The following is a 13,922-nucleotide window of genomic DNA, read 5'->3' as shown; positions in this document are numbered from 1 at the left end:
AAAAGTTGATTCAACCAGATTCTTTCGGAGACGTTTTTGTGGCGGTTCTTTGGAGCTGCATGAGGATTATCATTGAATTGTAGATACTGAATTGTACAGAAAGAAATTATTTATTCAAGAAATTCCGGTTTTTCACTCATTTCATTCATCCCTCGACGTTGTAAGCTGCCTTTTTGCGCCGACAGGCGCTGGGTCGGGGTCTGTAGGTGGGGGAAAAGGGCAGGTAAGACGTCCACCTCCACCTGGAAGACCAGATGATTGAAATTGAAAGGGTGTTGATAACAATTTGTTTTATCCCCATTAATTTGGGGCCTTATTTTTTGTCATTATCGTACCTTCGCAGTAATTTCATTCCGATGGGAAAATCGAAGGTGTTGTACTCTGCCTCTCCGCCCTCGTCCTCAGCTGCGTCGATATTCAGAGCCATCTCGTTCGCCCATTTATCCAGTCCCCGTTCCTCAGATGTTCCTGAACCGTCCCGTATTGAATTATTATAATTATTACTCTAATTGTAATATGAGTCGTCGATTTTGCCAGCCCCCATTTAGGAAATCTTACAAACTGTTAGATAAGAAAACAAATTCCAAGGAAAATTCTTAACTTTTTATGTAAGGAAAGTGTTTGAGGAAAACGGGATTTTTTTAGTAAAGGAAAGAAACTCTAAGAAAAATTCTTGGATTCGTCTCGGTCATGTCTATTTACGAAAATATTCGATACCCGCGAGGATATTCTTGGGAAGTAACAAAAGTTCGAGTCGAGAATACCTCACCTGGAATAAAATTATCGAGTACACAGCCGGTTACACCTCCAACAAGAATTGTCGTGCTAAGTAGCACAGTTATCACACCATCTGCTACCTCATTGCCGGTCTGAATGACATTTGGATTTTTAATCATCCATTTAGAGAGTACCTGAAGAGCCAATGAAAGTTAATGGCACGTGCAATCGTCGGATTTTATCTCCAGAAGCACTCGTGATTTTTTTTCGTCCTTTACTTTGTATTTTACGTCTTACCATGGGGAAGAATATTGAAAAGCCGAGGATGTAGAGGTTCCTCGAGGAATTCAAGTCCACGTATTGTAATGCAGATAGACCTGTGAAGAATGGAAAATGGACCAGTGGTCAAAATCCAAGGAGTGGAAATCCCGAATATTTTTCAAAATTTACCAAAAGCGCAGATGATCCCGAACATAACGCAGAATATCCCTCCAACGATAGGCTCGGGGATGATGATGAAGACCGCTCCGAATTTACTGATGAGCCCCTGGAGAATCATGAGAATACAGGCCCACTGGATGACCCGGCGGCTGCCGACTTTAGTCACGCCGATGGTTCCCACGTTCTCGCCAAAGGTGTTGGTACCGTTTCCACTGCCCCAGAGTCCCGCGAGGACTGTTCCCAAGCCCTCGAAGGCGATTCCACGGTTGATTGCGTGAACAGGAGGTGGTGGAGCTCCTATAAAACCGCCAATCAGTGAAATTGTACTCGCTGAAGAATTCGGGGAATTCGATTGATTCGTCATTTAAAAAATTCTAGAAAAACTGAAAGGAAATCATGAACAATAAGGGTTGCAAAATATTAAAATGCGATTAAAGCCTTATCTCTAAGTAGTACTCGCCACACATTCGCGAAGTCGTTGGATAGTAACTGATGGACTCAACGGTGCAGGCGAGTACCCCAGCGAGCATCCCCAGGACTCCAGACAACGAGACAGTGGGCATACCCCACTGCCCCGGATACGGCACACGGAACCAGGGTGAATCGTTGATAATTCTGATTTTCGTGTCTGTGCGACCGGGATGACCGGACGGTAGAGTGTCAGTGATGGTCAGAATTCCGCAGATGATCCACATGACGACAATTGTCAGCAAGACCTGGAGTGATCTCGAAAATTGAAATGAATATTCGAAAATGGCCGAGAGCTGACTTTAAAAAATACTTCAATAATAAAAGAGGAAAATCTTCTCACTGGAAAGAGTTTGAAGAGATAAAACCAGATGATTTTCAAACCCTCGCCCTTCTTGTATACGACGAAAGGGCATCTCACCTCCACCAACAGCTGCGAGTAAAGAGTGAGCATCAAAATGGTCCTAAAAATGCAATTTGAGTTTTTTTTTGTTGAGGACGGTCCCCTGATGATGATGATCGTATTTAAGGAATGGCCTTTACCCCGCGGCGATGCCCCAGTGCTGCGAAGCCGTCTCCGCTGCGTTCTCAAATAAGGACAGTCCAACTAGAGCTACTGTCGGGGTGATGGTCAACGGTGTAATAAACTTGAGCAAGTCCCCGACGATACCGAAGAACCCGATGAAAACTTGAAACAAGGCGGAGACCGCGATTGCCCCGGACAACTCTCGCATCCGGATCTGCCACAGCTCGGTGCGGTCCTCGGAGCTCATGGCTGACAGCTCAGATTCCGGGGGGCATTTCCACTGCGGCAAGTTCAGAATCGCGAGGGTCGGCACGAGGAACGATATAGTCCCACCCTGAACGAGTGGAAGTCTGAATGATACAAAATTCAACTAAAATACTGTACCACAAGATTATCCTGTCAAAAACATAATTGAGAAAATTGCCTGCATCCGAAGATGGTCTGGGCGAGTGTCACGAGCCCTGTGACGAAAATCATCGTCGAGATGATGTAGCTTCGTGAGGGGTCATTCTCGGCCATGCACAAAGCAGGAGTCAGGATAAAAGGAATCGAGACGATGGCGCCTATCATTGTCAAGTAGTGCTGTAAATCGTGAATTCAACTTCAAATTCATTCTGGTATGGAAATATTTTTTGAAACGTTATCTTATCGGCGGATAGAATCTTTAGATTAAAAAAATTTCGGATTTCATTCACCTGAACTGCCATAAAAAGGCACAAATACCACGGGGGGACATCATCAATTCCGTACGTCAAGTCTGGATTTCTAGATTTTTTAATTTCCTCGGACTTATTCACCTCCTCGTGATTTCCCATTGACTAAAATAATTAAAGCACTTTATTGTTATGACTTTCAAATTCCAAGGTATAAACGCTGTTTGTATACATAGCAAGTCATTATTGGTGATAAGAATTGAAATTATCGGGGGAAAAATAGATACGTAAAATACAATGGTAACGAACAATAGTCCTTCAACAACAATTGTGCCTCGATATTTCCAAAATTTCCAATTTTTGTCCTCGGACGCACGATAAAACCCCCAACAAAATTTAAAAATCAGAACCAATAGTAAATAATAATCTAAAAAATTGAATCCTCAGTAAATGACATCGGAATGGAATACGATTTTTATTCAGTAACTTGTTCATCATTAAATTTCACGTAGAAAAATTAATTCCAGTGAAGTAAAAAGAACCGAACGAACTGCATTGTCTTTCCTCGCAATGATCCTTCATCAATTAGAATTTACGCAGCTCGATTCTTCAAACCGAAGATTTAACAGACAAAGATATAAAAATTAACCTTGGCAATGAATTCAAGACAATCCCTCATAAAAATCTCTCAAAATGATCTGAAAAAATTCATGTTTAATTCACTTGTAGTTAAAAGTATATCCATACCAGTGATATTCAATGTCTGCCAATTAATTACGTAATGTAATCTGGTATAAAATCCGAACCCGATCGCCCATTAAAGAATGTGTCGCAATAGATTCCTCCCTTATTGTAATTTTTAATTAATTAGATACCATGACCTTGATGTGAATAGAATGCGCGTAGTTTTAATTCAAAACTATTGACCATAGTTACTCACAATTTCGGTTAATTCCATTGTTCGCACTGATTGTTTCACTTGCACTCACGTTTAAATTTCACTCGATGAATTTATTAGTCGATTTATTTCACGAAATTTAATTAAATTTAATGTAGCGAAAAATGGAATGGACAGAAGGAATTTTCATTGAAGTGCGAGTGTTCCTTTCGAGTCGAGGGATTTAATACTTTTTGTTGTTTATTTTGGTCCAATTGACGGAAATTAACGACAATTGAGGAGCCGATGAGCGAACGTCTTAATCCCTCGCCAAGAAAAGCACAACAGACAGAAGAGCGATGCCAACACGAGTTTTACCTACACAATAATGGGACAGCCGAGCAACACGTGCGAGCTATTTCATATTGGATTGTCCACATTTTCATTTTTTTCTATTTTTATTCATCACCAGATATTAATACATAAAGTTGACAATTTTCAGCGATAATTGTTCACTCTTGATTCATTTAACTCCTGAAGAATTTAGAAGTCGTTGAAGAGGTGGGGAAGATCGTTAGAAGTTAATGAAGAGGTGGTGAATCGTTAATGAGATGGATTCCTCAGATAAGACGATGAAAAAAATGAGATTTATTGGCTGGGACATTGTCTTTGGAAGTGTGAATAATGAGAATGAGTCATGTAATCATAGTCGGTGTGGTACATTTTATTTCCGGACAAATATCCAAATATATGTTTTACAGGAAAAATTGAGATGGGATGTCCCCAACCTCCACAGCCAAAAATTAATTACCAGTAATTTTCGAATTTCCCGTCACTGCTAACATTATTGCTGACTCTGTGATGTCACCCTGAGATCATCAAAGCAATTTCAAATTTTTTGTTTCAAATTTTCCTATTTTCCTAAAAATACGAAATTTATAAAATCATCAATGTGACACTGATCGACACGTCTCGATCTCCTCAAATCGCTCAGGATTTTCGCAGCCTTGCTAGCCAGCTTCATAACAGCTGCGTTGATATTACCACTGGGCAGCCTCGGAAGCACCGACGTATCCACGACGTACAAATTCTTCGTGTGATAGACCCTGCGGATATTCAACCAAATGTTCACTCTTTTCTTTTGAAAATGAAATAGAAATTTCGGAAGTAAAACAGCCAAGTCAGAGTACATAAATTACCTGAAATTCTTGTCAACAACTTTTCCAATGCTGCAAGTGCCAGCAGGATGATAAGACGTCAACGTTAAATGACGAACGTAACATTCCCAATAATTCCTTTCACCGAACTCGTATCCCTCACAGCCTGGGAATTTTCTCCTGTTCACCTCAGCTCCCAGAGCCTTCATTGCTTCTGTACTCACTAATTCCTCGACAAATTTCAGACCTTCAAAGGGCAATAGTAAAGGAAATATGATATTTAAACTACTCGCCAGATTCATAATGGTATTTCAGTCTCATTACCGTCTATCAACGTAACAACGTCTTGCTGGTGCGATAAATAATTAGGATTTATCAGAGGATCATCCTCGGGATTTTTGCTTCTGAGTTTGACGTGTCCAGTACTTTTTGGATGAAGCAGAACTGGTGCTAGAGTTATTCCCGTTTTGTGTGCCAGAGGGCTGAAGTATTTGTAAAAAACCTGATGACAAAATTGATTTCAATTCGCATTTCCCCAGGAGAAATGCCATTCTCCAAAAGGTTTGGTAGTTATTTTGAGCTATTTAAAGACAAAATAGTAATAAAATCAATTTTTCATTCATTTATGTCCAAGGATTTACCTCGTCAGAGACTCCCATATACTTTCTCAGCAATGCACCATTATCTTGCGATATTCCCACTGGCATTACCATCAGCTGAACGTCTGGATTGTTATTCAGATTATTTATTGACTTTGTGTGGAGAGTTCCCACGACTTCCAGTCCGGTGGATGTCCATGGTCCTGCCATAAATAATGAAAATACTTCAAATAATAAAACTAAATCTTCACATGAAATGTTCTTCAATCCATTCGTACGAATTTCATTTATCAAAGACTCGAGGCATCGCCAACTGAAATGTTATTTGTTTAAATTCTTATACGGGCGATAAATAATGGATAAAAAATGCTTTTTCACCTTCTCCGGAGAGGAAATATCGCAAAGCTGATGTTGGCTTCAGTAATTCAGTCATACTAACTGATAGAGTAGCGTTCAGGGTAACTAAATCAATTCCTGTGAGCACATGATCGGTTAAATTTTCACCCACTGGTAGATCATGGATAACATTGATCTGTAATCAGATTAAAAAAATCAAATTAAGTTTAAAATTCAATTAAACTAATTTACTCGAATTCAAATCTGTAGTGAATTATGCAATAGATTGAACTCTATTCATTAAATAAATTTGATTAATTTCCGAACTAAGACACAAAACCTCTTTACCTTTAATTCTTCGAGATGATTTCTGGGTCCAATTCCAGACAGCATCAACAGTTTAGGGGTTCCAACAGCTCCAGCACTAACAATTACTCCAACCTCAGCCTTCACAACATATTCTCTACCATGTTTTCGGAATAATACTCCTCGAGCCTGACTATTCACGCCCAAAATTATCTGGATAAAGCCGAAAACCAGACTCCAGACATTATTTTTTACAGCCAACAATTAAAAACTGATTATTGCACAATGTTAATCACCTTTTCAACTTGTGCATGAGTTACCACTTCCAGTCCTTTCCCGCGCCTCTCCTTCGTGAGTAACTTATCAGTACTCCATCGAGCTCCATTCTTCGTCACCACAGGCACTCTCTTGAAATCATTCAAACGATTTTTATATTTTTTCGTGGTAGACAATTCTGAAACTCCTCCTAAGATAGCATCAGCAAGGGTAGAGGTCCACCTGAGTGTCTCAGGGATGAATAATTCCTCAATCTTAAACTCTAGTTTAAAAAAGTCAAAATTTTTGCCTCTTCATGGAAAATACATAATAAAAACCGAATACTTCTCAAGAATTCCTCTTAATTCTCAGAAAATAGTCACAAAATCTTCAAATTGTTGATGCAATTATTTATGAATTTTTACCATTATAATCGGGAAACCAGTCTCGATAGTCTCCTGGATGTCCTTCAACATACGCCATGCTGTTGAGTCTACTGGAGCCCCCCAGTACCTTTCCCCTAGGCCAATTACTCACCTAATACGATGAAAAATAATTAATGAAGGTGATAAAGCAAACGTGCTTATTATTTTATGAATTTTTCAAAAGGCTAGAGACTTCATATTGTTTATTCTTGAACATGCCATGAACAATGCCATTTGCATCGACAAATATTCCCCCAAGGACAGACATGTCGATTGCTTACATTATTCATCAAACCCTTGCAGGCGTGGACTTGAGGAACTGTTTTGAACTGCCAATCGTAGGGGCTTTGCTGCAACATCGGTGATAAAGCAGGAATGTCAGCAAATGGTGGTGGTGGACCTCCAGCTTCCACGAGTAGAACTTTTGATCCAGCATCTATTAGTTTAGCTGCGACTATCGATCCTGCACTTCCAGCGCCAACTGAATGATCAAACAAAGTTCATTATCAACGTACAATTAACTGATTCAAGGCGACAGTTCAACTATTGTAAAATTAAAAATATTACCAATAATGAAATCGTAGATTTTTTTGTGCGATACATCAGTGTAGACTGAGTCGAAATAAACATTTATCTGATGGGAAATCTCCAGAAATCGGCAGAATAAAAATGCGAGGACTGGAAATATCAGAAAAGCAATCCGTTTGGTGAGGGAGTCCATGGTCCATGCAGCATTCCAGCACTGAATCATGATAATTTTTCATTTCTGTCCATTTTTTTAAACTGGAATGAAAGGATCAGTGAGGATATCTTTATAAGAGACCAATTCACTGATAAATTTACAGATTATTGATGCTAAATAATACCATTCAGGTTGTAATTACCCTGAATGACATCCCTGAAGAGGACTTATGAATTTGAAAAGACATAACCTCTATCTCAATTGGTTGTAGGCAGCCATATCTTTATGGATAATTGGATAGAAAAATTAATTGTTCAATTCTTAACATAAAAAATTATCAATAAAATTCTGGTAATGGTTCTAGTAATGAAAATTAAACATTTAATAAATGATTATCATTATTTATCAAATGTTTCATCGCCATTTGTCGAGAAAATAGGATTCTACATTTTCAGCGACTTCCTAACCTCTTCAGTTGTTTGTGTTTGAGTAATATGGTGCAGTCTCTCATTATTTAGATAATTAGAAAAAAATGATTGAATAAATCGAGCGAAAACAGTTAAGATATTTTAACTGTGTTGTTGCATAACAAAGAATATGGAGGAGCAGATCCTATTATAAAAAGGAGACCCGTGTACAGATCGATATCGATATTTCTCGAAGAAATATCTCGAAAATGCGTAAGCGTAAGACAGAAACCGAAGCGACATCTGTCGATTATATTAGTCGCACATTGGGCTGGAACAAATGAACCGGTAAAAACCATCACATTTGGCAACGTGTTTGAGTGTTTTTATCCTATTATAAAAAGGAGATAATTTATAATCGTGAAACATCATGACATCTCCACCTATTAAATATACGACCAACAGAGCCATTGATCATTTCAATGTTGCAGCTACACTCATGTAAGTATTCCTATTATTATTTTTAAAAAATGAACATATTTCAAAAATTTATTATGCATTCAATCATCATAACCTATCATTGACACGTGTTCGGAGAGTAATTTCATTTTTTTTTTCTTAGGAAAATCATCGGCTACGTCGACTGCATTGAAGGCCTGAGAGAGTTGCCAAAGTCTCCATCTAAGTGGATTTACAAGTGCATTTTAAATAACAATGATGGCAGAAGGGTTCGCATACTTTGCTCGGGGGATGATGCTCTCAAATACAAGGATGAGATCAAGATGTATCAGGTACAGGTGATTTCCATTCAAAAAGAAAAAAAGTGAAATTGTCACATATAATACCACAAGAGTGGTAGGGAACCTAGAGGGAAATACTCGATAATGTTGAAGCTCGAGTGGTATTCAGGAGATTATTTTTCCTATCCAAATTTCGGCAAAGAGAATTGTGCCATGAAATGAAGAGAGGTTTATTTGGTTAAGTTATCGTTTGTTTTTTTTATATATAGCCTACCCGCAGAATTATGAAAAAATTATCGCGAATAATACCACAAGAGCTCCGAAATTATCGAATATTTCCCGATAGGTTCGTTGCAAACAAATGAACGTAAGAACGTACGTTATTTATTTGTAGGGAACCTTGAGGGAAAAAAAATATCAACGAATAAATAACATAAATGCCCAGTTCAGTTTTCTAGGTCAGTTTTCTGTTTTGGAAACAAAATGAATATCTATATGAATATCTATGCGAATATCTGTATGAATATCTATGAGAATATATGAAAAATTTGAAATTTTACTTTTTAGATAATAAAAATCACTGGAGGGATTATTAAAGCGGCCAATCCACAGTATCGGCGATCAACGGACACTGTGAGCGACAAAGAATTTCAATTTGCACGTAGGAGCACTTTCGACATCTTTGGCACATTTAACATTACGAATGGAGCTGACAATGGAAGGTCGAAGGTCATCTCATATAAAAAATTGAGATGGAGAACGTTTGTGCTGCTCGCGGGCCAGTCCAGATCACTGGATGGCTCAAAGAGCCATTCAGAAGCATTACCACGGTAAGTGGTTCGAGTTATGGATCTGGCATGTTTTGTACAAGGGTTCATCGCATGACCATTCATGTGGTAACATACATCCCGAGAGAAGATTTCATCGAGGGAATCAAAATGACCATTAAAGGTCGAGTTGATTGTCGTGGGGATGGTTTTGTTCTGAATATTAACAGCATGGATGACATTGCAGTCCTGACTGAGGATGTAGCCCTCAATGAAGATGAGTTGGATGATGCTGTCGAAGCACCTCCTCTCATTCTCAAACGAGGGGCAGCTGAATCTGCATCTGGAGAGGCGATGGACGTCGCGAATAAGGTACTTTTTTTTATTAATGGTTATGGTTATCCAAATTTAATTACTTTTAATTTTTCACTATTCTCCCTTCAATGCAAGAGAATATTGCAATATTTTCATCTAATGTTGGCTTAGTTTCAAGCAGAATTCAGTATAATATTTTCATTAGAACATTAATAAAAAAAAATTTTCTATGGAAATATAAATGAAAATGCATTGAATCATTCATTAAACAGTTATTAAGAACAGATAATCTTTTTTGTTTCAGAAACTGAAAGCTGAATAGCTTTAATGACGGGCTATTTACTCTGGAAGTTCAATTGCAAAATTGAAAATTTTTTCTATAACAAGTTCTAAACTGTTATTTTTTCACACAAAAATTGAGTTCTATAACAAGTTTAACACTGTTATTTTTTTACGCAAAAATTGAATTCTATAACAAGTTTAATACTGTTATTTTTTTACACAAAAATGAAACATTGACAAGCTTGAGCTCTTTAAGAATTTGATTTTTTACTTTTAAAGACTGCCAACTTCATAGCAGTAAGGTTAATACTCATTTAGCTTTAACAACCAAAACAGATGGAATTATAATAATCTATTCATGAACATTAGTATTTATTCAGAATTTATTTCAATATATGGCCCTGTTTTTGAAGAAAAAGTATTACTAAACATTTGTATTTTTTATATATAACAGAGAAAACTGAAGACTAATTAATTTTATGATTAAAGTAGATAAAGCTCTCCGGAATCACAGATAAGTGATACAAAGGATGTATTCATGTTAATGTTTGTTCATAGTTCTTAACATATGTTGTAATGTCAATTATAATTGTTGGAACATTATTTTTGTTTTCATTTCAAAATCCGTCCCACTCCTGTAAATGTTTATTGAACGCAAGTGGCATAGGTTTGGAGTTAATGGTTTCATTAATAAAAATTTAAAACGCGATTTTTTTGCAGACATTCAGTTTGAACCTTCCCTACGGTTGTAAGTCGCAGGTATACACCTTAGTGCGGCAACAATGTCTCCTGCACTACTACTCACGAAAAAAAATTCGCAAGCAGCGATGTTCTTGGTTATGTGAAGGGAATAAATAATCTCAATCGCATAATTTGATGTTCACAAATAATTAGAAAATCTTTAATTATTAGATTAGATTATTATGAGACTAAGAACGCCCTCTTCCTGACTTGACTGATTGCTGTCGCTATTATAGCTAAATCTCGAATTTGCGGAAATGTTCTCGATTCTGTATACCGTATGCTGCCTCGCACTGTATAGTATATGCAATCTTAGAGCAATCGAAATATATTAAGATTTTCCCAATTGTCTTTTTCCATGAGTTTTAATTTTAACTTCGAAGATAGAATAAGAGCATTCATTTTCTAGAGTTTTCAATTCTTATGATTTGGAAAAGATGGCGCGTGCGTAGCACGCGCGGACGATCTCGTGGAAGTAGAGACGACACCCCCGGAGGAGTACAGCGTCGAAGATGTCGGAATAATTGTTGACAGTGACGATGATATGATTGAGGATGAAAATTTTGTTGTAGAGACTCGACATGGGAACAAAGCGGGTACATTCACCACTGGAATTGATATATTCGGTGAGGAGGAGCGTAAGAAAATGCAGGAGAGGGCCAAAAGGTTTGGTCTTAGCGAGAGTGACAGAGGAATGCAGAATGAGGAGTTGTATTCCAGTATGGGAGTCGTTGAAGACAACGAAAATAGCAAACATACAAGGCTCAATGTCCTGCACATGAGAGGAACCGAGGAAATGAGCACCAAAGACGTCTTCAAGTACTTTGAGCAATATCCACCAGCAGCGATCGAGTGGATCAACGATGTTTCATGCAACGTCGTGTGGTTGGATAATATTTCTTCTGCCAGGGCCCTCCTGGGTCTCTCCAAGAGGATTGTTGGGCTTCCGGATCATCTAGAAGACGAGGAGCAGGGGGGAAACGCACATGAAGACAGTTTGAACGAAGTCAATGACAGCAAGGACATAAATGTGAAGGATATTGAATGCCCTCTCCCTCCAGGGGTATGGCGGAAGGGGGTTGACTCCATCAAGTCCAAGGCTATCTTTCTCAGGTTCGCTACTAGAAATGACAAGAAGCAACCGAGAGCTGAGAAGATAAGCGAGTACTACAAGAAATATGGAAATCCCAATTTTGGAGGTGAGTGATCATTTTTTTGGCTGATCAAATCTGATCTTTTATTAAAAATTAAATTATCTCGATAATGATTAACTTTAGCAGAAAATGTCGCAGAAACTTTTTGTAGAGAATTTCTATGAACTTGTAATGGATTCAGAAATACTCACGATTTAGTTGAGATAATAGTTTTTAACTTGATTTAAATTTATATTATTTTGCAAAATATTTTTTATCAATCTTTTACTTTTTCTCAATGAAAATTCAATCATGATTTTTTTCTGTCAGGGATGAGGGGAATACTGACAGAATCCAGAAAAAGACAGTACAAACAAATAAGAACAGGGAAACCCCGAAAAATGAGTGAAACATTGGAGAATGAGGAGAAGGACATGGGGAAAAATCCGTGGGGTGAATTATCCGAGAAGTGGGGGGCTCACGAAGATGTCGAAGACATGTACATAAAGAGGGGCGTATCAGAGCGACCGGAACGAGGCACTGTGAAGGAGAGACTGGGATTGAAGCCAACGAGAGAAATGAGGACAGAGGCAACCTCTTCCAAGAATTCCGAAGGTAGTGACAGCGAGGAGGAGTGGGCGAAGCGCAGCAAGATCCCCAGGATGAGAATGCATGCGGATGATGAGGAGGAGAAGGTGAAGAAGAAGAAACTCAAACAGTTGACCAGACAGGTGAGCATTCAGGTTTTATTTTGTCGGTATTTTTTTTTTTATGTTTGACAGGACATCACTAACGATTAAATTTCCAGAAGCAGGAGGAAAGCACAGATTTGCGGTCGCGCCTGGGACGAAAGAAACCCGCACCAATTTATCGAGAGGATATTCAGGTGATTGTGACAACCACTCCGGAGAAATACAGATCCAGAAAAACCGGGCAGAAAGAGGATGAGGAAGAAGGAGAAGATGAAGAAGAAGAAGAAGAAGTGGAGGAAATCGTAGACGACGACGGGGAAATCGAAGAGGATGAGGTGGTGGATTTAGAGAAGGAGGAAGGAGAGTGGGAGGAGGTAGAGGAACAGGCCGAGAAGGATGAGGAGGAGGAGGAGGAGTCAGTGTCCAGCAGCAGTGACAGTGACATCTCCGAGAAGGAGGTCCAGGGGCCAAAGGGGAGTGTAATCAAGGTCGTTCCAAGATACAAACCCAGAGTTGCTTCCACTGTCTGGGCGAGATTGAATGTCAAGGGTCAGAGTGATAATTCACAGGCTGATAGGTGAGGAAATTAATTTATCATTCATGAACGTGAACGTATCAATTAGTTAAATCCATACGGCGAATTAATTTATTCAATGATTAATTCATTGATGAATAAGCGAATCAATCACCTGAGATATTAATTAACTATTGAATTAATTTGTGTATTTGTTGAGCAATAAGTCAGTTATTTAATCACTTCGATGTTTTATGCATTTATGAATTCGTTTTGTTCATTCCCTCATCGGTTGATTGATTAATCGATTGTTTATGCTTTTCAGCAGCAATTCTGGCAAATTAAAAGCTGATTTGAGATCTCGACTGGGCCACCAGAAGAGAGAGAGATCTCCACTCAGAATAGAGGTGAAAAATGAGAAATACAAGCGGAGAGGTGACTCTGGCTAAATTTTTATACGGATTTTTCCTATCTCGAGGGAAAAATACTACGTTTAAAGAAAATAAAAATCATAATGAGAGAGATTTTTTCACGAATAACGATGAAAGCACAATAAAAGAGATGAACATTGAATGATAACTGTATGCAGTTCCTGTTGTTTTATTAATTATCTTCTCAACTCCTTCGGAAAAATGTCAGGATCATCGTTTTGTTCTTCATTCATTCGAAACCGTCGATTTCACCGGTGAAATAAATTTTATTTTGGAGACGTATTGAATTCAATTGGTCAATAAAACCACTTTAATTTCAATTAGCACAATAATACTTTGAATAATGCAATTTTGTCTCGTCATTACAGTAAATTGACAATGATTTCTTGTTTAATACATTTACAATTCACATTGAGTAACAATAGATTTACTTTTTAATGTTCTGAAGGGATAGAAAT

At 38.1% G+C, this 13,922-nt stretch overlaps 4 protein-coding genes across 14 annotated transcripts; 2 read left to right on the top strand and 2 right to left on the bottom strand.

Moving 5' to 3' along the window:
* Nucleotides 1-91: 91 nt before the first annotated feature.
* Nucleotides 92-4,067, bottom strand: LOC135160068 (solute carrier family 23 member 2). 2 transcript variants are annotated; one of them, XM_064116243.1, is made up of 11 exons: nt 3,746-4,065; nt 2,848-2,970; nt 2,577-2,734; nt 2,170-2,502; nt 1,970-2,090; nt 1,619-1,874; nt 1,168-1,455; nt 1,015-1,094; nt 770-911; nt 336-468; nt 92-242 (listed from the first exon to the last, which is right to left on the bottom strand). In XM_064116243.1, exons 1-11 carry the CDS (start codon nt 3,761-3,763, stop codon nt 146-148), a joined length of 1,749 nt encoding a protein of 582 aa, XP_063972313.1. In that variant the 5' UTR covers nt 3,764-4,065; the 3' UTR covers nt 92-145. The 2 variants fall into 2 exon arrangements, with proteins under 2 accessions (XP_063972313.1, XP_063972314.1); XM_064116244.1 differs by lacking the exon at nt 2,848-2,970 and having other exon boundaries at nt 3,746-4,067.
* A 321-nt stretch (nt 4,068-4,388) lies between these two features.
* On the bottom strand, nt 4,389-8,969 carry LOC135160065 (glucose dehydrogenase [FAD, quinone]-like). Of its 6 annotated transcripts, none has more exons than XM_064116240.1 (11): nt 8,899-8,969; nt 7,328-7,502; nt 7,042-7,241; nt 6,761-6,872; nt 6,377-6,618; nt 6,123-6,293; nt 5,817-5,970; nt 5,481-5,641; nt 5,164-5,341; nt 4,882-5,086; nt 4,389-4,788 (listed from the first exon to the last, which is right to left on the bottom strand). In XM_064116240.1, the coding sequence occupies exons 2-11, from the start codon at nt 7,479-7,481 to the stop codon at nt 4,596-4,598; spliced, it is 1,770 nt and encodes a 589-aa protein (XP_063972310.1). In that variant the 5' UTR covers nt 7,482-7,502; nt 8,899-8,969; the 3' UTR covers nt 4,389-4,595. The 6 variants fall into 6 exon arrangements, with proteins under 6 accessions (XP_063972310.1, XP_063972304.1, XP_063972306.1 ...); XM_064116234.1 differs by lacking the exon at nt 8,899-8,969 and adding an exon at nt 7,645-7,791; XM_064116236.1 differs by lacking the exon at nt 8,899-8,969 and adding an exon at nt 7,645-7,778 and having other exon boundaries at nt 7,328-7,543.
* On the top strand, nt 7,915-10,534 carry LOC135160097 (uncharacterized). 3 transcript variants are annotated; one of them, XM_064116278.1, is made up of 5 exons: nt 7,915-8,350; nt 8,472-8,640; nt 9,157-9,419; nt 9,604-9,728; nt 9,976-9,991. In XM_064116278.1, exons 1-4 carry the CDS (start codon nt 8,280-8,282, stop codon nt 9,611-9,613), a joined length of 513 nt encoding a protein of 170 aa, XP_063972348.1. In that variant the 5' UTR covers nt 7,915-8,279; the 3' UTR covers nt 9,614-9,728; nt 9,976-9,991. The 3 variants fall into 3 exon arrangements, with proteins under 3 accessions (XP_063972348.1, XP_063972349.1, XP_063972350.1); XM_064116279.1 differs by lacking the exon at nt 9,604-9,728 and having other exon boundaries at nt 9,976-10,534; XM_064116280.1 differs by lacking the exons at nt 9,604-9,728; nt 9,976-9,991 and adding an exon at nt 8,984-9,047 and having other exon boundaries at nt 9,157-9,328.
* Nucleotides 10,535-11,134: 600 nt separating this feature from the next.
* On the top strand, nt 11,135-13,612 carry LOC135160071 (nuclear cap-binding protein subunit 3-like). 3 transcript variants are annotated; one of them, XM_064116246.1, is made up of 4 exons: nt 11,135-11,893; nt 12,158-12,558; nt 12,636-13,096; nt 13,359-13,612. In XM_064116246.1, the coding sequence occupies exons 1-4, from the start codon at nt 11,239-11,241 to the stop codon at nt 13,480-13,482; spliced, it is 1,641 nt and encodes a 546-aa protein (XP_063972316.1). In that variant the 5' UTR covers nt 11,135-11,238; the 3' UTR covers nt 13,483-13,612. The 3 variants fall into 3 exon arrangements, with proteins under 3 accessions (XP_063972316.1, XP_063972318.1, XP_063972317.1); XM_064116248.1 differs by having other exon boundaries at nt 11,160-11,893; nt 12,639-13,096; XM_064116247.1 differs by having other exon boundaries at nt 11,160-11,893; nt 13,362-13,612.
* Nucleotides 13,613-13,922: the final 310 nt, after the last annotated feature.

The sequence above is a fragment of the Diachasmimorpha longicaudata genome, chromosome 3, assembly GCF_034640455.1.
Source record: "Diachasmimorpha longicaudata isolate KC_UGA_2023 chromosome 3, iyDiaLong2, whole genome shotgun sequence".
In the NCBI taxonomy this organism is placed as follows: Eukaryota; Metazoa; Arthropoda; class Insecta; order Hymenoptera; family Braconidae; genus Diachasmimorpha; species Diachasmimorpha longicaudata.
Note: the sequence above shows the minus strand (reverse complement) of the source record. Positions and strands in the feature narration are given on the sequence as shown.